Source organism: Bombina bombina, chromosome 5 (assembly GCF_027579735.1).
Source record: "Bombina bombina isolate aBomBom1 chromosome 5, aBomBom1.pri, whole genome shotgun sequence".
NCBI lineage: Eukaryota > Metazoa > Chordata > Amphibia > Anura > Bombinatoridae > Bombina > Bombina bombina.
In genome coordinates this window covers 853476427-853502359 of record NC_069503.1, presented here as the reverse complement: position 1 = coordinate 853502359, position 25933 = coordinate 853476427, and the positions used below count along the sequence as shown (strand labels likewise).

Sequence of the window (25933 nt, the reverse complement as noted above, 5' to 3'; positions counted from 1 at the left end):
AATTGTGATATCCTTGCATAATCCCTGCACCATTGATTCAGCATACAAAGCTGAAGAGGTCTCATATGAAAACGAGCAAAGGGGATCACGTCCGATGCTGCAGTCATGAGATCTAAAATTTCCATGCACATAGCCACTGAAGGGAATTGAGACTGAAGCCAATTTTATTTGTCTCTTGTCTGTTAGAGACAGAGTCATAGACACTGAATCTATCTGGAAAAATAAAAAGGTGACCCTTGTCTGAGGAATCAAGGACGTTTTGGTAAATTGATCCTCCAACCATGTCTTTGAAGAAACAACACTAGTTGATTTGTGTGAGATTCGGCAGAATGTAAAGACTGAGCTAGTACCAAGATATCGTCCAAATAAGGAAACACTGCAATACCCTGTTCTCTGATTACAGAGAGTAGGGCACCGAGAACCTTTGAAAACATTCTTGGAGCTGTCGCTAGGCCAAATGGAAGAGCGAAAATTGGTAATGCTTGTCTAGAAAAGAGAATCTCAGAAACCGATAGTGGTCTGGATGAATCGGAATATGAAGATATGCACCCTGTAAGTCTATTGTGGAAATATAATGACCTTGCTGAACAAAACGCAGAAAAGTCCTTATAGTCACCATTTTGAAAGTTGGCACTCTTACAAAATGATTAATAATTTTCAGATCCAGAACTAGCCTGAGTGAATTTTCTTTCTTTGGGACAATGAACAGATTTGAATAAAACCCAAGACCTTGTTCCTGGAACGGAACTGGTATGATTACCCCTAAAAGCACTAGGTCTGAAACACACTTCAGAAAAGCCTGAGCCTTCACTGGATTTGCTGGAACGTGTGAGAAAAAATCTTCTCACAAGAGGTCTTACTCTGAATCCTATTCGATACCCTTGAGAGACAATACTCTGAATCCATTGATTTTGGACAAAATCTGGCCAAATGTTTGGAAAAATTTTAATCTGCCCCCCCACCAGCTGAGCTGGAATGAGGGTCGCACCTTTATGCGGACTTGGGGGCTGGCTTTGGTTTCTTAAAAGGCTTGGATTTATTTTAACTTGAAGAAGGTTTCCAACTGGAACCAGATTCTTTGGGAAAAGGATTGGCTTTCTGTTCCTTATTCTGTCGAAAAGAACAAAAATGATTAGAAGCTTTAGATTTACCCTTAGATCTTTTATCCTGAGGTTAAAAAAACTCCTTTTCCCCCAGTGACAGTTGAAATAATTGAATCCAACTGAGAATCAAATAAATTGTTACATTGGAAAGAAAGAGATAGTAATCTAGACTTAGATACCATGTCAGCATTCTAATATTTGAGCCACAAAGCTCTTCTAACTAAATTAGCTAAAGACATAGATTTAACATCAATTTTGATGATATCAAAAATAGCATCACATATAAAATGATTAGCATGTTGAAGCAAGCGAACAATGCTAGACAAATCAGGATCTGTTTCCTGTTGCGCTAAGCTTTCCAACCAAAAAGTTGATGCAGCTGCAACATCAGCCATAGATATAGCAGGCCTAAGAATGTAGCCAGAAAATAAATAAGCTTTCCTTAGATAAGATTCAAGTTTCCTATCTAAAGGGTCCTTAAAAGAAGTACTATCTTCCATAGGAATAGTAGTACGTTTGGCAAGAGTAGAAATAGCCCCATCAACTTTGGGGATTTTTTCCCCATAGTTCCAATCTAACTGCTGGCAAAGGATACAACTTTTTAAACCTAGAAGCAGGAATAAAAGAAGTACCAGGCCTATTCCATTCCTTTGAAATCATATCAGAAATAGCATCAGGAACTGGAAAGACCTCTGGAGTAACCACAGGAGGTTTATAAACAGAATTTAAACGTTAACTAGTTTTAGTATCAAGAGGACTAGTTTCCTCAATATCCAAAGTAATCAACACCTCTCTTAACAAGGAACAAATATACTACATCTTAAAGAGATAAGTAGATTTGTCAGTGTCAATATCTGAGGTAGGATCTTCTGAAACAGATAGATCCTCATCAGAGGAAGATCATTCAGTATGTTGTTGGTCTTTTGAAAGTTCATCAACTTTATGAGACTTTTAAAAAAACCTTTTACGTATATTAGAAGGCGGAATAGAAGACAAAGCCTTCTGAATCGCATTCTGCAATAACATATTGTATATTCATAGGGATATCATGTACATTAGATGTTGAGGGAACAACAGGCATTGTACTAGTACTGATGGATACATTCTCTGCATGTAAAAGCTTATCATGACAACTGTTACATATTACAGCTGGAGATATAATCTTCGCTAACTTACAACAGATACGCTTATTTTTGGTAGAACTGTTATTAGGCAGCAGGGTTCCAACAGTGGTTTCTGAGACAGGATCAGATTGAGAAATCTTGCAAATGTAAGAGAAAAAAACAACATATAAAGCAAAATGATCAATTTCCTTATATGGCAGTTTCAGGAATGAGAAAAAAATGCAAACAGCATAGCCCTTTGAGCATAAAAAATGCAAGAGGCATAGAGGAAGTGGGTTTTAAATAATTAAAATGCAAAATGAAATTTTTTTTTGCCGCTAACAACTTCCAGAAATAACGCAACTCGCGTCATGGCAGACGTAACCTTGTGCAAGGAAACCTGGTGTCAACTAAGATGCTGGAAATGACGAATTTGCGCCACCGAATGTACCTTTGCGGCAAAACAATTCTCACGCCAAGAATGACGCAATAAATACGTGTGTGTGGTAGACCGAGCGCTAGTATTTTACAGCCTTATGCTCACTGGCAAAAGTCCCCTAGTGGACTTGGGATGTGATTACAATTGTGTGATATAGTGAGCGCTGGGAAGCTTAAAAGGACTGTGAGGTATGGATATGTTAAAAATGGAATGTATTTATTACAGTTAATATACAATGAAAATACAATATAATACATACAAATTAAAAAGCTTCTAAAATTCTTCCTAAAATCTCTATGGATCCATGAGATATAAGTCTTAAGGATATAGTGTTACCTATATCTGTGGTGTTGGAACAAATATTACGTTAGCTCCGACAACAGTCTAAGACCATAGTATTATGGTCTATAAAGTGCAGTTTAAGCACAGATATTTACAAACAGCAGATGTGATGTAAATGGCCAAAATTGGCGTAGTACAATGTCAATAATACAGATGTCAACAATACAGATACAGTATAAAAGTATAAGTGATAGAAATACAATATAAATAAAAGTGTAGGAGAAATCCAATTGTGTAAAAATGGAAATAAAATTTGTTGAAAAAATGAAGAAATTTATGTCTCTCAAATAGTTTCTTTATAGAACTGCACTTTATAGACCATAATACTATGGTCTTAGACTGTTGTCGGAGCTAACGTAATATTTGTTCCAACACCACAGATATAGGTAACACTATATCCTTAAGACTTATATCTCATGGATCCATAGAGATTTTAGGAAGAATTTTAGAAGCTTTTTAATTTGTATGTATTATATTGTATTTTCATTGTATATTAACTGTAATAAATACATTCCATTTTTAACATATCCATACCTCACAGTCCTTTTAAGCTTCCCAGCGCTCACTATATCACACAATTGTAATGACGCAATAAATATCAGCATTTTGCGACCTCGCAAGCCTAATTTTGCCAGTGAAAATTAATGAAAAAGCAGTCAATTTGAAGAAAAGACTATACCCCAGGTAAGAAAAAATAACTTCCTAAATATGTTTCCCAATTTTGAAACTGATAGTCTGCAAAAAGGAAATATACAAAAACCTGACTCATGGCAAAGTATAATACATATATTTAAAACTTTATATTAATACATAAAGTGCCAAACCATAGCTGAGAGTGTCTTAAACAATGAAAACATACTTAACGAAAGACACCCATCCACATATAGCAGATAGCCAAACCAGTACTGAAAAAGTATCAGTAGAGGTAATGGTATATAAGAGTATATTGTCAATCTGAAAAGGGAGGTAGGAGATGAATCTCTACGACCGATAACAGAGAACCTTTGAAAAGAATTCCCGTGAGGAAAACCATGGAATCAATAGATGATACTCTCTTCACATCTCTCTGACAAACACTGTACTCTGAGAGGAATGAGGCTTCAAAATGCTGAGAAGCGCATATCACAGAAGATAATCAAGCACAAACTTACTTCACCACCTCCATAGGGAGGCAACGTTTGTAAAACTGAATTGTGGGTGTGGTGAGGGGTGTATTTATAGGCATTTTGAGGTTTGGGAAACTTTGCCCCTCCTGGTAGGATTGTATATCCCATACGCCACTAGCTCATGGACTCTTGCCAATTACATGAAAGAAAACAGATTTCACTGACTCCCCCACACTTTTTAAACAATTATGCATTTAAAGTTCCCATGTTTACTGTCCATTTATTGCTAATTTAATCCTTTGCTGCATAAAAAAAAGAGAAGAAAAATAAAAATAATCCAAAATTTTCACTATGACACCTTTTATAATTCTGTTTTTTTAGCAATTCAATTTTACAGCAGCAAATGTGTATATAAGAGATTTTATTTAAGGCAATACACTATCTTTTTTTCAATTTTCACATAGTACTTTAAGTAAAATGAAATGCATAACTGCAAAAACAAACACAAAACACCACAAAAAAAACAAACAAAAAAATTAAAATAAACTTTAGAAATAAGTAATAGTCCCTGGAATGATCAAGAACCATATACTGTAGCTCTGAAGATGTGCACCTCTGTTGTTCATTCCAAGGTCTTACCTTTGCTACAATATTGACAAAACTGAGAAGGAAATAATTGCACAATGTAATGCAAACAAAACGTATTTGCATTAATCAGAAATAGCAGAAATGCAGTTTGTCCTGAAACTTGTATGTATTAAAGAGTGTATTCATTAAACACAAAAAAATAACAAAAAGTTCAACTAAAACTTGGTAAAAGTAGGCTCCAGGGTATAGAAAAATTAGAAATGATATCTAAATTTACTAAATTGTATACAATGTAATATCATGCAGTGTCCACTCACCCACTCATTGCACAAAGAAAAGCAAGACACTGTTGCTGTAATATGTTTAATTATATATTAAAATAAATCCTGTAAACCAAAAACATTTTTTTTTTTTCTGGAAGGATTGTTTTCCCGAAACAAAATTCAGGATAGTGCAATAAAGCATTAAGCATTTCTTTGGCAAAATTCTTAAAGTTCATTTTAGGAATGCACGATATAATGATAAGGAATGCCTGGTTTCCTTTTCTTGCTCCATGCAGTATATTAAATCCTTGAGACTAACACGTGTTATTCTGGGAATATGTAATGATTTAGAAAAACCAAAACCAGCGGATCCAGATGTGCAAAACTCCTGTAAATGGGGGGGGAGGTGAAATACAGATTAGCAAAGAAAAAATCTACATTTTAGCATATTTGATAAAAGTTCAAAGTCATAACAAATGCAAACAAAGAGTAATATTCCTTTTTGGTACCGTACCAGTAAGTTTTTACCCAATGACAAATCTTTACACTCATAGTGACAGCACATTAAGGTAATATTCAAAGTATTGCAGGCTCCTCCCTTGAGGTATTAAAGGGACAGCCTAGTCCAAAATAAACTTTCATGATTCAGATAGGGAATGTAATTTTAAACAACTTTCCTTTTTACTTTTATCACCAGTTTTGCTTTGTTCTCTTGGTATTCTTAGTTGAAGGCTACACCTAGGTAGGCTCATATGCCAGTTTCTTAAAGCATTTTGACAGTTTTTAACAACTAGAGGGCGTTAGTTCACGTGTGCCATATAGAAAACATTGTGCTCACACCTATGGAGTTATTTATGAGTCAGCACTGATTGGTTAAAATACAAGTCTTTCAAAAGAACTGAAATAAGGGGGCAGTCTGACAAGGCTTAGATACAAGTTAATCATAGAGGTAAAAAGTGTATTAATATAACAGTGCTGGTTATGCAAAAAAAAATATAAATTATATTTGTTTAAAAGGTGAGGGTTTGTCAATGACAAAGTTGGCAACTAAAGTATAAAAAGCACATAACTAAAAGTTCAGTAGGCATATGTGACAATGCTAGGTGCTGAAAAACTAGTTGCATAGTTTGTTTATGTTATACACCTATCTTATACCAGAATGGACACTGAAAGCCTATTTTTACATAGTTGTGGAAAAAAAAATATTAGGGAGGTACTTGAACAGTCAGAACCACTGTTAGAAAAGATATGTCCAGAATAATGTGACTAATCAATATTGATGTAATGTCTTGAGAAAGGGCTCCACAGACAGCCAAAACATTGTTTTTAAGAATATTAACTTGGATTGTTGAGTGCCCCCTTAACTTGCAATATATATATATATATATATATATATATATATATATATATATATATATATATACACACACACACACACATATACACACACACATACAAACATATACAGTAAAAAATAGTATATTCCCTCATTCATATTTCTGTAAAGAGAATATTTCCCTATCCTAGTGTATGTTTATATATTATATGCAGCTCCCTTCTCTCTGACTTTCAGCATATTTTTTTTTTAAAGGGAATTAAAAGGGACATGTCGAATCCCTTGAAAGTGATACAGCATATCTGTAAAACGCTGACTTGAAAATATCACCTGAACAGCTCTATGTAAACAAGAATGATAGTTTACCTAAAAATTTCCTCAGGAGCCAAATCCTATTCTAAGGAGACTTTAAGCATCAAATCAGGATGCTTGTCCCAGGCATATGGAGCACAGTGACTTTATTTCCCTCCTCAGTTTAACCCCTTAATGACCACAGCACTTTTCCATTTTCTGTCCGTTTGGGACCAAGGCTATTTTTACATTTCTGCGGTGTTTGTGTTTAGCTGTAATTTTCCTCTTACTCATTTACTGTACCCACACATATTATATACCGTTTTTCTCGTCATTAAATGGACTTTCTAAAGATACCATTATTTTCATCATATCTTATAATTTACTATAAAAAAAATTATAAAATATGAGGAAAAAATTGAAAAAAAACACACTTTTTCTAACTTTGACCTCCAAAATATGTTACACATCTACAACCACCAAAAAACACTGTGCTAAATAGTTTCTAAATTTTGTCCTGAGTTTAGAAATACCCAATGTTTACATGTTCTTTGCTTTTTTTGTAAGTTATAGGGCCATAAATACAAATAGCACTTTGCTATTTCCAAACCATTATTTTTCAAAATTAGCGCTAGTTACATTAGAACACTAATATCTTTCAGGAATCTCTGAATATCCATTGACATGTATATATATTTTTTTTAGTAGACATCCCAAAGTATTCATCTAGGCCCATTTTGGTATATTTCATGCCACCATTTCACCGCCAAATGCGATTAAATACAAAAAATCGTTCACTTTTTTTACTAATTTTTTCACAAACTTTTGGTTTCTCACTGAAATTATTTACAAACAGCTTGTGCAATTATGGCTTAAATGGTTGTAAATGCTTCTCTGGGATCCCCTTTGTTCAGAAATAGCAGACATATATGGCTTTGGCGTTGCTTTTTAGTAATTAGAAGGCTGCTAAATGCCACTGCGCACTACACGTGTATTATGCCCAGCAGTGAAGGGGTTAATTATGGAACATGTAGGGAGCTTTTAGGGATACTTTTAGCTTTAGTGTAGTGTAGTAGACAACCCCAAGTATTGATCTAGGCCAATTTTGGTATATTTCATGCCACCATTTCACCGCCAAATGCGATCAAATTAAAAAAAAACGTTAAATTTTTCACAATTTTAGGTTTCTCACTGAAATCATTTACAAACAGCTTGTGCAATTATGGCACAAATGGTTGTAAATGCTTCTCTGGGATCCCCTTTGTTCAGAAATAGCAGACATATATGGCTTTGGGGTTGCTTTTTGGTAATAAGAAGGCCGCCAAATGCCGCTGCATTTCACACGTGTATTATGGCTAGCAGTGAAGGGGTTAATTATGTAGCTTACAGGGTTAATTTTATCTTTAATGTAGAGCTCAGCCTCCCACCTGAAACATGAGACCCCCTGATCCCTCCCAAACAGCTCTCTTCCCTCCCCCACCCCACAATTGTCCCCGCCATCTTAAGTACTGGCAGAAACTCTGCCAGTACTAAAATAAAAGCTATATTTGGGCTTTTTTGGGTTTTTTTTTTTGGCATATTTACATATGCTGCTGTGTAGGATCCCCCCTTAGTCCCCAACCTCACTGATCCCCCACCAAACAGCTCTCTAACCCTCCCCCTCTGCCTTAATGGGCGCCATCTTGGGTACTGGCAGCTGTCTGCCAGTACCCAGTTTAGCAACAAATGTGCCTTTTTTTTAAAAAAAAAATGCCCTTTTCTGTAGTGTAGCTTTCCCCCCCCCCAAGACCAACCCCCCACCCCTTCCTGATCCCTTAGATGTTTATTTCTTTATTTGAAAACATTTTATTTTTAACTTTTAACAATTTTATTTTTCGGTAGTGTAGCGGTTCCCTCCCGCTCCCGCCCCGTGCACGGGCCCGCCCGCCGCCCCCCGTGCATGCGCGCGCTCCCGTGCGCGCTCCCGCCCCCCCCGCCCCCGATCCCGCCCCCCTTCCCTCCACTCGGCACATCGATGGCCGCCCACCTGCCTCCCAGACTTGCTCCCACCCACCAACGATAACGGCCACCGATGTCCGGTGCAGAGAGGGCCACAGAGTGGCTCTCTCTGCATCGGATGGCCAAGGGGGGTTATTGCAGGATGCCTCCATATCGAGGCATCATTGCAATAACCGGAAAGCAGCTGGAAGCGAGCAGGATCGCTTCCAGCTGCTTTCCAGACCAAGGACGTACGCCACACGTCCTCGGTCATTAACTGTCTTTTTTTTGAGGACGTGTGGCGTACGTCCTTGGTCATTAAGGGGTTAAGGAAGTTAACTTTGAAATCTTATGAGATTTCAGTGAAATCCCATGAGATCACAGTAAAGTATACCAACAACCTACTTACAGCAACATCAAAAGGCCAGTTCTCTCTGCTTATCCTCCTTGATCTGTCTGCAGCCTTTGATACTGATGACCACCCTCTTTTGTAACAGACCCTCCAATTTTTCGGCATTTGTGACACAGCCCTCTCGTGGTTCTCTTCCTACCTGTCAAACTGTACCTTTAGTGTAGCCTTCTCTGGGGCCTTCTCTGCCCCGTCATCACTTTCTGTTGGGTTCATACCAGACTGCTGATGTGACATGGGGAACACACACAGTCAGTCCTTATACTGTCACAGTCAAAAGTTCTCTGCTTATATTTATTTGTGAGAAACTGTGCCAGACCGTGCCGGTGTCATGTGACATGCCAAGCTATTGCCATGTGCTGTTTTAGATGTGCACTGTGCAGCACTGAATACTAAGCCCTAACTCGGCATCCAGCCATTCCAACTGTGCAGTTGCACACACTGTTCTCCTCAGTCTTGAGGCTATGTGATTTGTCTCACACTATATCCATGAAGCCTTGGGCAGACAGCATCCAGTCTGCTGGTCCCCTTAGCCCTGTTCTTTCTGCTGTGGCCCTAAGATCAACTAACTGAAGTTTGTTAGGGGAACAGTACTTTGTAGAAAGGTGTCAGTGGGAAGAATGAGTGCACACATGCCCCTCCCCATGCAGCATTGTCTAGTACAGGGTGAGAGGGAACTTGTTACTAGCAAAGAAGGGACATATGCTGCTGTGGCTGATGTATAGTGTCATGCTGATACTTCACACATTAGTGTAAGATTTATTTTTATAGGTTTTGTTTTCTCTCAGATTTTACATAGTAGTTCTGCTGTTCCAATCAGTAAACTTATATTTGTCTGCACCTCCATGCTTCCTCCTCAGTCTTTACCTTGCTTTGCTCCTGTTGGCTGCCCTAAAACTCTTTAACCAGCTAACCTCACACCAGAATCACATTCAAAAGCATATTAAATGAATCCACAGTGGAGGAATTTATATTTTTATTTACTTATTAGCACTGCTTAGGTCCAGTTTCACATATTGCAATTTATTTCATTTTTTTTTTTTTTTAATGATTAGCCCAGCAGTGGATGATCCACTGCTGAGCTATTATATATATATATATATATATATATATATATATAAAATACATTGATTTAGTTGTATTTTGGGATGTTGGGGTGGAGAGCGAAATTCCATGGGGTGGGGGAGCCCAAGAACATTTTTGCCCAGGGTCCAGTCAATATTAAAGACAGCCCTGGCCATGCTGTTTGTAGATCACCTTTTTTAGAGCTGACTACAACAGTGTGACTCTTGGCAGGGCCCTCTACCCGTCTGATCCCTATAAATATTTTCCTGTATTCCACCTATGTTTATAGTGCTGCGGAATCTGTTAGCGCTCTACAAATAACTAATAATAATAATAAAGTAAAGCCAATCCCAAGAATTTTTATCTCTAAAAACAGACCTACACACTCTAAACCATACCAGGGCTTTCAGAAATTGAAAGCTAAACAAAACCAGAGGACAAGTTCCTTCAGAAACTCAGGAAACAATTTTTAAGATAATTTTCTAAAACACAGTCAAAAGGAAAAAAGAGAAAATAATAAAATTTAAAAAAAAATGCTTCTGATCCTTCTGATCAACACTGTTTGACCCTGCTCGTTAGACAAACAACAAATCTTAAAAAGGGACTTATCTTTTGCCCCAACTAAGGGACCAAATGCATTCAAAATCTTTTTAGACCTAAACAAATGTATTACAAAATTTACATTAAAAAAGACATTTAAAAAAATGTAAACTAGAAAGACTGATTTGAATATCAGCTCCCTTCCCTCCCAACCCAGTCATTCGACCGAAGTAAAGGTCCAGATGACTTGGAAGCACTTACAGTCTTACAGGAGCTAGAAATCACCAATAATAACGATGAATGAAGAACTAACTCTCTCTTATGCAAAAGATACTAATTTCAAACCGCCTTCTACCATTTTTCCTACTCAGTCAAAAGTAAGTTTACATGCTATGAGTAAGTGCCGGATACAAGCGCGAACATGTAAGACGTGGACTAATGTGCTTTTAATACAGACACACACACACACATATATATATATATATATATATATATATATATATATATATATATATATATATATATATATATATATATATATAAAACCATTTTTTTTTTAAATAGAGTGCAGCAACGGTACTTTTCTTTTCAATCTGCCCTGCTACCTTAGGAACAGTCTGCCAAATCTCTGTTTTAACAGAAGGGAGAGGAAACAGATTTAAATTTGGAAGATGAAACAAATGAATATCTGGCTTCTGCCATTCCTTAGTAATAATTTCAGAAACTGAATCAGGCTTGGGAAAAGATGAGGGATGCTTAGCAGCTGCCTTAAAAAAAAAGGAAATTTATGCTTACCTGATAAACGTATTTCTTTTTTAATGCAATGAGTCCACGGATCATCTAATTACTATTGGGAATATCTCTCCTGCCCACCAGGAAGCGGCAAAGAGCACCACAGCAAAGCTGTTAAATATCCGCTCCCTTCCCTCCCAACCCAGTCATTCGACCGAAGTAAAGGAGAGAAAGGAAGCAACAAGGTGCAGAGGTGTCTGAAGTTTATAATAAACCAACAACCTGTCTATTTCAAAACAGGGCGGGCCGTGGACTGATCATGTCAAAAAAGAAATACATTTATCAGGTAAGAATAAATTTCCTTTTCTTTTTCATGACACGATGAGTCCACGGATCATCTAATTACTATTGGGAATCAATACCCAAGCTAGAGTACACAGGTGATACGGGAGGGACAAGACAGGGAAGGCACCACTGCTTGAAGAACCTTTCTCCCAAAAGCGGCCTCAGCCAAGGCAAAAGTGTCAAATTTGTAGAACATTGAAAAAGTGTGAAGAGAGGACCAAGTTGCAGCCTTGCAAATCTGTTCCATGAAGCCTCATTCTTGAATGCCCATGAGGAAGCAACAGCCCTCGTGGAATGAGCCGTAACTCTCTCTGGAGGTTGTTGTCCAGCAGTTTAAAATGCAAAATGTATGACACTCTTCAGCCAAAAAGAGAAAACCACAAACAAGGCAGAAGACTGATGAAATTCCTTAGTTGCCTGCAGGTAAAACTTTAAGGCACAAACTACGTCCAAATTGTGCAAAAGCCGTTCCTTCTGAGAGGTAGGATTAGGACACAAGGAAAGAACAACAATCTCCTGATTAATGTTCCGATCAGAAACTACTTTAGGAAGAAATCCTAATTTAATACACAAAACTACCTTATCCGAATGAAAAATAAGGTAAGGAGACTCATACTGCAATGCCGAGAGCTCTGACACTCTACGAGCAGAAGAAATAGCAACAAGAAATAAAACTTTCCAAGATAACAACTTAATATCTAAGGAATGCATACGCTCAAATGGGGCCCCTTGAAGAACTTTAAGAACTAAATTAAGACTCCATGGAGGAGTAACTGGTTTGAACACAGGCCTGATCCTGACCAAGGCCTGACAAAATGATTGCACATCTGGAACATCTGCCAGTCGTTTATGTAACAAAACAGACAAGGCAGAAATTTGACCCTTTAGGGAACTTGTCGATAATCCTTTCTCCAAACCCTTTTGGAGAAATGACAACATTCTAGGAATCCTAACTCTACTCCAAGAGTAGCCCTTGGATTCACACCAATAGAGATATTTATTCCATATCTTGTAGTAAATCCTTCTAGTTACAGGTTTACAAGCCTGAATCATGGTCTCTATGACCGATTCTGAAAAGCCATGCTTGGATAAAATTAAGTTTTCAATCTCCAAGCAGTCAGTTTCAGAGAAACTAGATTTGGGTGAAGGAAGGGCCTTTGAATTAGAAGGTCCTTCCTCAACGGAAGTCTCCAAGGTGGAAGATACGACATGTCCACCAGATCTGCATACCAAATCCTGCTAGGCCAAGATGGTGCAATGAGGATTACAGATGGCCTCTCCTGCTTGATTTGAGCAATGGCCCGAGGAAGAAGAGCAAACTGAGAAAATAGGTATGCTAGACTGAAGGTCTAAGGTACCGCCAGGGCGTCTATCAGTACCGCCTGAGGGTCCCTGGACCTTGGAAGCTTGGCATTCTGCCAATATGCTTTGAGATCCAATTTCCGGCTGACCCCATTTGAGAATTAGGCTGTAAAACACTTCCGGATGGAGTTCCCACTCCCCCGGATGAAAGGTCTGCCTGCTCATGAAGTCCGCCTCCCAGTTGTCCACCCCTGGGATGTGGATCGCCGACAGACAGCGAGTGGGTTTCCCCCCACTGAATTATTCTGGTTACCTCCGTCATCGCTAAGGAACTCCTCGTTCCTCCCTGATGATTGATGTAAGCCACTGAAGTTATGTTGTCCGACTGGAACCTGATAAACTGGACCGAGGCTAACTGGGGCCAGGCCAGAAGAGCATCGCTCTCAGCTCCAGAATGTTTATAGGTAGAACAGACTATGACTGAGTCCAAACTCCCTGAGCCTTTAGAGAGCCCCAGACTGCTCCCCATCCTAGAAGGCTGGCGTCTGTCACAATCACCCAAGGTGGTCTGCGAAAGCAGGTTCCCTGGGAGAGATGATCCTGAGACAACCACCATTGAAGAGAATCCCTTGTCTCCTGCTCCAGTAGTATTCGAGGAGACAAATCCGCATAATCTCCATTCCATTGCCTGAGAATGTCTAACTGCAGAGGTTTGAGGTGGAACCGAGCAAACGGGATGATGTCCTTTGCTGCCACCATCAGCCCGATTACCTCCATGTGCTGAGCCACTGATGGCCGAGGAGTAGACTGAAGAGCTAGACAAGTATCGAAAATCTTTGATTTCCTGACTTCTGTCAGAAAAATCTTCATTGATAGGGAATCTATTATGGTTCCCAAGAAAGTCACCCTTGTATTTGGAACTAAGGAGCTCTTTTCCAAATTTACCTTCCATCCGTGAGATCGCAGGAAGGATAACAACATTTCCGTGTGGGATCTTGCTTGTTGTAAGGATGGTGCCTGGACTAGGATGTCGTCCAAGTAGGGTGCAACTGCAATGCCCTGTAACTGAAGCACCGCCAACAGCGATCCCAAAACTTTTGAGAAAATTCTGGGAGCTATGGCAAGACTGAAGGGAAGAACCACAAATTGGAAGTGCTTGTCTAGAAAGCAAAACCTTAGAAACTTGTGATGATCCCTGTGAATGGGAACATGCAAGTACGCGTCCTTTAAATCCACTGTTATCATAAATTGACTCTCTTGGACCAAAGGGAGAATGGAATGAATAGTTTCCATCTTGAAGGACGGTACTCTGAGGAATTTGTTTAGACTCTTGAGATCTAAAATAGGCCTGAAGGTTCTCTCTTTTTGGGAACCACGAACAGATTGCAATAAAATCCCAGACCCTTTTCCTATATCGGAACAGGAACTATCACTCCCAGGTCGGAGAGGTCTCTTACACAGTGTAAGAACGCCTCTCTTCTTGTCTGGTCTACAGATAATCTTGAAAGCAGAAACCTGCCTCTGGGAGGAAAACCTTTGAACTCTAGTTTGTATCCCTGGGACACTATGTCTACTGCCCAGGGATCCTGAACATCTCAAACGTAAACCTGAGTAAAGAAGGAAAGTCTGCCCCCTATATGATCCGGTCCCGGATAGGGGGCAGTCCCTTCATGCTGTCTTTGATTCAATAGCAGGCTTCTTGGATTGTTTCCCCTTATTCCAAGACTTGTTGGGTCTCCATGAAGGTTTAAACTGTCCCTTGGAAGCGGAAGAGGAAGAATTTCCCTTGAAATTTCGAAAGGAACGAAAATTACTCTGACGTCCCTTTTGCTTGTTTCTCTTATCCTGAGGGAGAAGATGACCCTTACCTCCTGTAATATCAGAGATTATTTCTGTCAAGCCCGGTCCAAACAAGGTCTTTCCCTTGTAAGGAATCGTTAAAAGCTTAGACTTAGAGGATACATCCGCAGATCAAGGTTTTAACCATAAGGCTCTGCGAGCTAGAACAGAGAAACCTGACATTTTTGCTCCCAGTTTTATAACTTGAAGGGAAGCATCCCTGGCGTACATACATATTTTGAGTAACCCCTCTAACGTTTTGTCCATAGGATCTTTGAAAGCACACCTATCCTCTATGGGTATAGTAGTTCTCTTAGCTAGGGTGGAAACAGCTCCTTCATCCTTGGGGACTGTTTCTTTTAAAAATAGGAGATGGAGAAAAAGGGATACCCAGTCTCTCCCACTCCTTAGCAATGATCTCAGAAGCTCGGTCTGGTAAGGGAAAACCTCTATCGAGGAAGGTAACTCAAAATGTTTGTTAAGATTACTGGATTTCTTAGGATTAACAATGACCGTGGCGTCGCTGTCGTCTAATGTAGCTAAAACCTCCTTAAATAGTAGACGGAGGTGTTCTAGCTTAAACCTGAAGGATACAACTTCAGTATCAGCAAGAGGAATTACACTGTCAGAATCTGAAATTTCACCTTCAGATGCTACTACAGTATCCTCCTCCTCAGGTTTCTGGGAGGGGGCATCTGAAATAGCAACAACTGCATCAGAAACCTCGCTTACTGAATGTCTGATTTTCCGCTTTCCCTGCAACATTGGAAAAGCAGACAACGCATCTGGAACTGCAGAAGACATGAGAGAAGTGATGTCTTTTAAAGTAACTCCAGTGGGAGCTAGAGAGGAAGCGCAGAGCACTGCATGTGAGGGCGGTAAAATTTGGGATGCTTGAGGAGAAAGCTGCGGCATATATTGAGCATTGTCATTAGACTCCTGAACAACATCCTCTTTGGAAAATGATGACTCGGCAAAAAGTCTATCCCTATAATTTAAAGTCCTCTCAATACATGAGGAACAGAAAGGAATTGGTGGTTCCACATTGGCAACAAAACAAAGTACAGGTGACAGCTTGCAAGGACTCTTGGTCCATCTTAACTCACATTGGTTAAAAAAATATAGAATTTTTAAGTAAAAATTAACATTGAACAAAAAAACTTTACTGTCTCTTTAAATTTTAAAACGGTAACTTTTTTACTTTTTAATGTATGTGAATACAGCAATACAAATCAACCCTGCAGATCACCTCTACACCTCAGCAGGACTTTGCTGAGGTGCCTACCTGTCTGAAGAAACCGACCCTCTCTGCTAAACAGGAGGCGGTCCCTAACAGATCCGGATGCAGTCGATACAAGGCGTCAGTTACTGTTCCTAAACACACATCCAATTCACTAGAGATGCAAAGGAGGAAATATGCTGACAAGCTTCTTCTTCCGACTACCAGGAAGAGGAATGAAAAAAGGGCGCACAATGCGATTACCGCCTCCTCTAGTACCGCCCATCATGGGCATCGCCAAATTTGGTCATCTCGTGCATATTGTTTAAGATGTGAACCACCATAATGCCTTGCTTTCTTCCAGCCCCAGTTCCTGCACTAATACTGTCCACATATGCCTCCTGATAATGTAGGAGCTTTGTGCAATAAAATAAAGTGCCCCATATCCCATGAGCCTCTTTATTGTCCCTTCTATGAATAAAGTGCCTAACTTTTTCTGAGTCCTGATGTAAACCCCCAGATAATAAATCAGCACTTACCTCAGTCTGCCCGACAGTAAGGCAGTTCCGAGGTTTAAGATGTCCTCTTAAAAAAAGATTTCAGGAGTCGCAGGCGAGGTCAATTCAAAAATAGCATTTATTCAGGTAAAACAGGTCACAGAATGGTGGAAACAGCCCTCCAGTGATACAAGCGTGATACAAGCTTGTATCACTGGAGGGCTGTTTCCACCATTCTGTGACCTGTTTTACCTGAATAAATGCTATTTTTGAATTGACCTCACCTGCGACTCCTGAAATCTTTTTCTACGTTTGCTGCAACAAGCCACAGTGGAGCCAGCAGGTGTACATCACCCTTGATGCCTAAGTTCCAGTCGGATTTTTAAGCATGAGGACCAGCGATTGAAACAAAGAATCGGGGACTCCTTACCCCCCACAAGCCGGTATCCGCCTGGTGACGTCACGCCTGTGAGCCGGGTGCATCAGAGTGCGACGCCAGTTCGAGCAGCCTGTTTGAGCGTGGAAGCTCCGGGCTGGATTTGCAGCGGCACATTGAGAAGTTTCACCTAAGGGCTCTAACACACACAGGTGAATACACCGAGATGAGCGACCGTGAAGAGGGGGGTAAGTTAAATGCTTGACATTCTACTTAGATAAATCCTCATCGGATAGCCACACTGGTGTTTGTTTGCTCCTGTCCTCCCACAGGGATCAAACAGACATTGTTTAAGATGTCCTCTCCCTCACATGGACCTGTGAAACAAAATTAAAAGACTGAGCAAAATCCCTCAGACTTTACAGAAGTAGGGCAGCATCAGAATATGGGAGACACAGTGAGAATTATGTCCCACAAGTTCCCATTGCTCTAAAGCCACTGCTCTGCTGAAGAGACTGATATGGACTACGGCTACACCCTAGGACAAAGCAGCACAATCTCGTACTACTTTAAAAATAATAAACTCGGGGGGCGGAGCAAGCCAGGCACCTGAGCGGTCGCAAGCTGAGAGAGCTCTGTTATTATAATATTTTTACTTCATAATAAGACCGCTCAGGACTGCCCTAGATCTTTGAAAGCTATAGCTAATACCTTGTGGGTCAGTATTGAGAGGTTCAGTAACGGAGAGAGTACCTGCAGCGACAAACAGGAGCATTCCCCCATCAACTGCAACCTGCGCACAGCCTGACTAAGGAACGGCCATATTGACGTCCACGTGGAGATAGAGGTGAGACCTATCTTGAGCATACTAAGGGCTCCCTGTGGGCTGTGAATATGCCCCTGACAAGACTATCCACACACAGCCCCTTGGGGATTGCGATACCATCGTTTGAATCAGAGATCACCATGAGACATAACCCCACTACAATCGATGCCATAGAGCACTGGGAACGTAGTACACTGCACTCCCTAGATCAGCACTACCGAGATCTCAGGCAACATTTTGATCTCCTTTTTTCTGCCCTACTTGTGGAAATGCATGAACCGGAGGAGGATTCTTTCATACCATCGGACATGTGGTGTGCCTCTGATACACGCGCTGCTGCAGAGTGGGACACGCAGAGTGTTGTAGGTGACAATCCCTCTCAGGATACCGCTGACAGTGCTGGAGCTATTGAGAATAGCACTTATCTAACTGAGATGCCGCATCAGACTCTGGGGAGTACAGGCCAAGATCAGAGCGCTACACAATCTCACTGTCGAGAAGCATCTACCTCAGGCAATATGTTCAGAGCCGTAAGTGACTGGCAAAGCAAACCTGTAGCCCCCAACCATCATGAGGTTAATAGCGGCAGCCCTAAGAAATGGTCACCGAAGCTCTTAGCTATACTTGGAGATGATAAGAGTCCGCTAAGCTCCCACCCTGCACAACGGATAACCAGGCAGTTCATCGGACATGTGAACATTTTCCCTTTCTTTATTTTAGAGCTGCATAAGTCCGGCATAGGTTGAATATTGACTGCCCACATTATACAATTAAAAGGTTATGCTCTAACTGTTAATTTTTATGTTTCCTTTCATCTCAGCGGTTGGGGGTATTTTCATGTTATAACTGAGATGACAGTTGAATTTTTGCTCCTTTTCAAATCTTTTTTAGGTTCATGGTTATTATAGGATCTAGAAACTTGTTGGTAGTTATGAATGTCTTCCCAACAGTGCTATTACAGTTCTCTATGCAACTTTTCTATTCCCTTCCCTTCTAGTGGTATATGAACCCCTAACATTGTATTTGAGGTGACAGCTGAGGTAGTTTATGAAGGCCACTTTCACAATATGGAGGTACCTACTGGGGTTTATTCTACTTGTTATTTTATGTCTATATCTCTTCGTTACACACATTTCAAGCTCAGTCAACCCTTGGCGATCATATGTAGTAGACTTACCAACTCTGAACCTAGCAGAATTTACCATCCCATTGAGAATTGAGTTACATCAGGCATGGATTGGCTAGCAGGGGCACACACTCGGAACTTAGCTCAAACTGTTGGAACATACATTGTTCATCGTAAGATACTGCTAGGGAGAGACATATCGTATACACTTTGTTTTAATCTTGTCATTGTGAATGTGTACTTGCTCAGATGCCACAGTACTTACTTTTTTGCCCTTGCTACTTTATATAGGCCCAGATACCGGAGAAGCGTCCCTCATACATTACATATAGTAACAGGTCTTATACGGGATCCCTTGTATATGGGCATATATTATGCATAGTAACGAGTTTAATGCAGGACCTTTAGCATATAGATTTAACTTGTGTGCAGTTATAAGCGTTGTACTGAGCTCTGCAGTATAAGGGTGTAGATTGAGTATAGCAAACGGACTAAAACAGCGCCCCCAGTTTATGCTGGCAATGAGTCTAATATAGACATTTCTGGTCTCTCTTGAAATTTTTAGTACACGTATGACCCCTTAAGTAGGGCCTCCAAAATGATATCTGTCCCCACCAGTCCCACATATTGTTCTCAGACAGGTCACCTTTTTCCTTTTTCTTATCCTAAGCTCCTTGGGCACAGCGTTCCTGCTCATTTAATCTTTGGGATAAAGACTTTTAAGCTTTGCATGATTCTGGTGTTAAGTCTGTTTGAATTTCACTCGAATGTATATGCTTTCAAAAATGCCTACGACTAGAATGTTTCTAATTTCTCTGTAACGTGACATTTTACAGAACTCCGCCCCTCATTCCCCCCCCCCCCCCTTATTTCACTGTGAGCGGCTCTCGCCCGCTGAACTTCCTTTCCCCCTCCCCGCTAACTTGGCCCAAAAGTGGCCAAATAAAATCTAACCCCCAATTGCCTCAAACGTTGGCCATTTTCAAGATTAAAATAACTATACAAACAGCAATCTGGGGACCATTTCCATCATATATAAAAAAGAGGTTCCATTTCCATTACAATCTATCTCCACTCAGGTTATATTTGACTAATAATTGTACTTTTGTTTGCTGGACTCTGGTTGTTAATTTCGTTGTTTATAATGCCAGTGAAATGAATACCTGACACTGTTCTTTATCACATAGATATGGTTCTGATTTTCTTCCAGAGATGTACAAATTTCATGCCCAGAATAGTTTTGTCTTTATCTCTCTGATATGTTTTGGGGTATATAATTACTGATATATCCTTATTGTCAATGGTTGAATATCTACTGTAATGTGCTTTATAACCTCAATAAAAATATATTTAAAAAAAAAATAAAAAAAATAAAATAATAAACTCTTGATTGAAGAATCTTTTATAACACATAACTTTAACACTTCCTTGCTCTTAACGTAGGCAAAGAGAATGACTGGGTTGGGAGGGAAGGGAGGTGATATTTAACAGCTTTGCTGTGGTGCTCTTTGCCGCCTCCTGCTGGGCAGGAGTGTTATTCCCAATAGTAATTAGATGATCTGTGGACTCATCGTGTCATTAAAAAGAAATCAATCCTTTTAAAAGGTTGTTCAACTGTAGCAGGACTTTCCTCTACCTCTAAAGAAATTAAAATGTCCCTCAATAATCTCACTAATAGTAGAGTGAATATAATCCTTAAATTTTGGAGAAAGTTCAGTAGAACTAATAAAGGTAGAAACCCTTGCACACTCAGTAAAACCCTGTTTAGGATTAGCAATAGACAAAGCTGAGCAAGGGGACATGCCTGAGAATCCTTAAAAACAAACACTAACTATCAGTCGGAACCCGTTTGCTCCATAGTAACTAAGAAATTAACTTAAGAATCATATATAAACAGAAGGAAATAAGTATTTGTGTGCTGTATAATTCTTAACCTTGAAGGGGGAAAAACATAATTTATGTAAGAACTTACCTGATAAATTCATTTCTTTCATATTAGCAAGAGTCCATGAGCTAGTGACGTATGGGATATACATTCCTACCAGGAGGGGCAAAGTTTCCCAAACCTCAAAATGGCTACAAATACACCCCTCACCACACCCACAAATCAGTTTAACGAATAGCCAAGAAGTGGGGTGATAAGAAAAAAGTGCGAAAGCATAAAAAATAAGGAATTGGAATAATTGTGCTTTATACAAAAAAATCATAACCACCACAAAAAGGGTGGGCCTCATGGACTCTTGCTAATATGAAAGAAATGAATTTATCAGGTAAGTTCTTACATAAATTATGTTTTCTTTCATGTAATTAGCAAGAGTCCATGAGCTAGTGACGTATGGGATAATGACTACCCAAGATGTGGATCTTTCCACGCAAGAGTCACTAGAGAGGGAGGGATAAAAGACAGCCAATTCCGCTGAAAATAATCCACACCCAAAATAAAGTTTAAATCTTATAATGAAAAAAACTGAAATTATAAGCAGAAGAATCAAACTGAAACAGCTGCCTGAAGTACGTTTCTACCAAAAACTGCTTCAGAAGAAGAAAACACATCAAAATGGTAGAATTTAGTAAAAGTATGCAAAGAAGACCAAGTTGCTGCTTTGCAAATCTGATCAACAGAAGCTTCATTCCTAAAAGCCCAGGAAGTAGAAACTGACCTAGTAGAATGAGCTGTAATCCTTTGAGGCGGAGTTTTACCCGACTCGACATAAGCATGATGAATTAAAGATTTCAACCAAGATGCCAAAGAAATGGCAGAGGCCTTCTGACCTTTCCTAGAACCGGAAAAGATAACAAATAGACTAGAAGTCTTTCTGAAATTCTTAGTAGCTTCAACATAATATTTCAAAGCTCTAACTACATCCAAAGAATGCAATGATTTCTCCTTAGAATTCTTAGGATTAGGACATAATGAAGGAACCACAATTTCTCTACTAATGTTGTTAGAATTCACAACCTTAGGTAAAAATTTAAAAGAAGTTCGCAACACCGCCTTATCCTGGTGAAAAATCAGAAAAGGAGACTCACAAGAAAGAGCAGATAATTCAGAAACTCTTCTGGCAGAAGAGATGGCCAAAAGGAACAAAACTTTCCAAGAAAGTAATTTAATGTCCAATGAATGCATAGGTTCAAACGGAGGAGCTTGAAGAGCCCCCAGAACCAAATTCAAACTCCAAGGAGGAGAAATTGACTTAATGACAGGTTTTATACGAACCAAAGCTTGTAGAAAACAATGAATATCAGGAAGATTAGCAATCTTTCTGTGAAAAAGAACAGAAAGAGCAGAGATTTGTCCTTTCAAGGAACTTGCAGACAAACCTTTTTCCAAACCATCCTGAAGAAACTGTAAAATTCTCGGAATTCTAAAAGAATGCCAGGAAAAATGATGAGAAAGACACCAAGAAATATAAGTCTTCCAGACTCTATAATATATCTCCCTAGATACGGATTTACGAGCCTGTAAATTAGTATTAATCACAGAGTCAGAGAAACCTCTTTGACTAAGAATCAAGCGTTCAATCTCCACACCTTTAAATTTAAGGATTTGAGATCCTGATGGAAAAAAGGACCTTGCGACAGAAGGTCTGGTCTTAACGGAAGAGTCCACGGTTGGCAAGAGGCCATCCGAACAAGATCCGCATACCAAAACCTGTGAGGCCATGCTGGAGCTACCAGCAGAACAAACGAGCATTCCTTCAGAATCTTGGAGATTACTCTTGGAAGAAGAACTAGAGGCGGAAAGATATAGGCAGGATGATACTTCCAAGGAAGTGACAATGCATCCACTGCTTCCGCTTGAGGATCCCTGGATCTGGACAGATACCTGGGAAGTTTCTTGTTTAGATGAGACGCCATCAAATCTATTTCTGGAAATCCCCACATTTGAACAATCTGAAGAAATACCTCTGGGTGAAGAGACCATTCGCCCGGATGTAACGTTTGGCGACTGAGATAATCCGCTTCCCAATTGTCTATACCTGGGATATGAACCGCAGAAACTAGACAGGAGCTGGATTCCGCCCATACCAGAATTCGAGATACTTCTTTCATAGCCAGAGGACTGTGAGTCCCTCCTTGATGATTGATGTATGCCACAGTTGTGACATTGTCTGTCTGAAAACAAATGAACGATTCTCTCTTTAGAAGAGGCCATGACTGAAGAGCTCTGAAAATTGCACAGAGTTCCAAAATATTGATTGGTAATCTCACCTCCTGAGATTCCCAAACCCCTTGTGCTGTCAGAGACCCTCACACAGCTCCCCAACCTGTAAGACTTGCATCTGTTGAAATTACAGTCCAGGTCGGAAGAACAAAAGAAGCCCCCTGAACTAAACAATGGTGATCTGTCCACCACGTCAGAGAGTGTCGTACAATCGGTTTTAAAGATATTAATTGAGATATCTTTGTGTAATCCCTGCACCACTGGTTCAGCATACAGAGCTGAAGAGGTCGCATGTGAAAACGAGCAAAGGGGATCGCGTCCGATGCAGCAGTCATAAGACCTAGAATTTCCATGCATAAGGCTACCGAAGGGAATGATTGTGACTGAAGGTTTCGACACCACCTCCATAGGAGGCAAAGTTTGTAAAACTGATTTGTGGGTGTGGTGAGGGGTGTATTTATAGGCATTTTGAGGTTTGGGAAACTTTTCCCCTCCTGGTAGGAATGTATATCCCATACGTCACTAGCTCATGGACTCTTGCTAATTACATGAAAGAAATTTAAGGATTTGAGATCCTGATGGAAAAACATAATTTATGCTTACCTGATAAATTTATTTCTCTTGTAGTGTAGTCAGTCCACGGGTCATCCATTACTTATGGAATATATCTCTTCCTAACAGGAAGCTGCAAGAGGATCACCCAAGCAGAGCTGCTATATAGCTCCTCCCCTCACATGTCATATTCAGTCATTCGACCAAAGCAGACGAGAAAGGAGAAACCATAGAGTGCAGTGGTGACTGGAGTTTAATTAAAAATTTAGATCTGCCTTAAAGACAGGGCGGGCCGTGGACTGACTACACTACAAGAGAAATAAATTTATCAGGTAAGCATAAATTATGTTTTCTCTTGTTAAGTGTAGTCAGTCCACGGGTCATCCATTACTTATGGGATACCAATACCAAAGCTAAAGTACACGGATGAAGGGAGGGACAAGGCAGGAACATTAAACAGAAGGAACCACTGCCTGAAGTACCTTTCTCCCAAAAATAGCCTCCGAAGAAGCAAAAGTGTCAAATTTGTAAAATTTTGAAAGAGTGTGAAGTGAAGACCAAGTTGCAGCCTTGCAAATCTGTTCAACAGAGGCCTCATTTTTAAAGGCCCAGGTGGAAGCCACAGCTCTAGTAGAATGAGCTGTAATCCTTTCAGGAGGCTGCTGTCCAGTAGTCTCATAGGCTAAACGTATTATGCTACGAAGCCAAAAAGAGAGAGAGGTAGCCGAAGCCTTTTGACCTCTTCTCTGTCCAGAGTAAACGACAAACAGGGAAGAAGTTTGACGAAAATCTTTAGTTGCCTGCAAATAGAATTTCAGGACACGGACTACGTCCAGATTATGCAAAAGTCGTTCCTTCTTTGAAGAAGGGTTAGGACACAGTGATGGAACAACAATCTCTTGATTGGTATTCCTGTTAGTAACTACCTTAGGTAAGAACCCAGGTTTAGTACGCAGAACTACCTTGTCTGAATGAAAAATCAGATAAGGAGAATCACAATGTAAAGCAGATAACTCAGAGACTCTTCGTGCCGAGGAAATAGCCATCAAAAACAGAACCTTCCAGGATAACAGCTTGATATCAATGGAAAGAAGGGGTTCAAATGGAACGCCTTGAAGAACGTTAAGAACTAAGTTTAAGCTCCACGGCGGAGCAACAGTCTTAAACACAGGCTTAATCCTAGCTAAAGCCTGACAAAAAGCCTGAACGTCTGGAACTTCAGCCAGACGTTTGTGTAGAAGAATAGACAGAGCAGAAATCTGTCCCTTTAACGAACTAGCAGATAAGCCCTTTTCTAAACCCTCTTGTAGAAAGGACAATATCCTAGGAATCCTAACCTTACTCCATGAGTAACTCTTGGATTCGCACCAATATAAATATTTACGCCATATCTTATGGTAAATTTTTCTGGTAACAGGCTTCCTAGCCTGTATTAAGGTATCAATAACCGACTCCGAGAAGCCACGCTTTGATAGAATCAAGCGTTCAATCTCCATGCAGTCAGCCTCAGAGAAATTTGATTTGGATGGTTGAAAGGACCCTGAATTAGAAGGTCCTGTCTCAGAGGCAGAGACCACGGTGGACAGGACGACATGTCCACTAGGTCTGCATACCAGGTCCTGCGTGGCCACGCAGGCGCTATCAGAATCAGCAAAGCTCTCTCCTGTTTGATCTTGGCAATCAAACGAGGAAGCATCGGGAATGGTGGAAACACATAAGCCATGTTGAAGACCCAAGGGGCTGTCAGAGCATCTATCAGCACCGCTCCCGGGTCCCTGGACCTGGATCCGTAACAAGGAAGCTTGGCGTTCTGGCGAGACGCCATGAGATCCAGATCTGGTTTGCCCCAACGATGAATCAGTTGAGCAAAGACCTCCGGATGAAGTTCCCACTCCCCCGGATGAAAAGTCTGGCGACTTAGAAAATCCGCCTCCCAGTTCTCCACGCCTGGGATGTAAATCGCTGACAGGTGGCAAGAGTGAGACTCTGCCCAGCGAATTATCTTTGAGACTTCCAACATCGCTAGGGAACTTCTGGTTCCCCCTTGATGGTTGATGTAAGCCACAGTCGTGATGTTGTCCGACTGAAATCTGATGAACCTCAGAGTTGCTAACTGAGGCCAAGCTAGGAGAGCATTGAATATTGCTCTTAATTCCAGAATATTTATTGGGAGGAGTTTCTCCTCCTGAGTCCATAATCCCTGAGCCTTCAGGGAGTTCCAGACTGCGCCCCAGCCTAGAAGGCTGGCGTCTGTTGTTACAATCGTCCAATCTGGCCTGCGAAAGGTCATCCCCTTGGACAGATGTGGCTGAGAAAGCCACCATAGAAGAGAATCTCTGGTCTCTTGATCCAGATTTAGTAGGGGGGACAAATCTGAGTAATCCCCGTTCCA

The 25933-nt window shown here is 40.3% G+C and overlaps 1 protein-coding gene across 1 annotated transcript in view; it reads right to left on the bottom strand.

Annotated features, from left to right (window-relative positions):
* Window positions 1-5028: 5028 nt before the first annotated feature.
* The window catches only part of TAF4B (TATA-box binding protein associated factor 4b), a 920546-nt gene continuing 899641 nt past the window's right edge, over window positions 5029-25933 (bottom strand). The window contains exon 15 of the mRNA XM_053714992.1: window positions 5029-5332. Coding sequence (XP_053570967.1) covers window positions 5177-5332 — 156 coding nt within the window. The 3' untranslated portion in view covers window positions 5029-5176. The remainder of the gene's footprint in view (window positions 5333-25933) is intronic.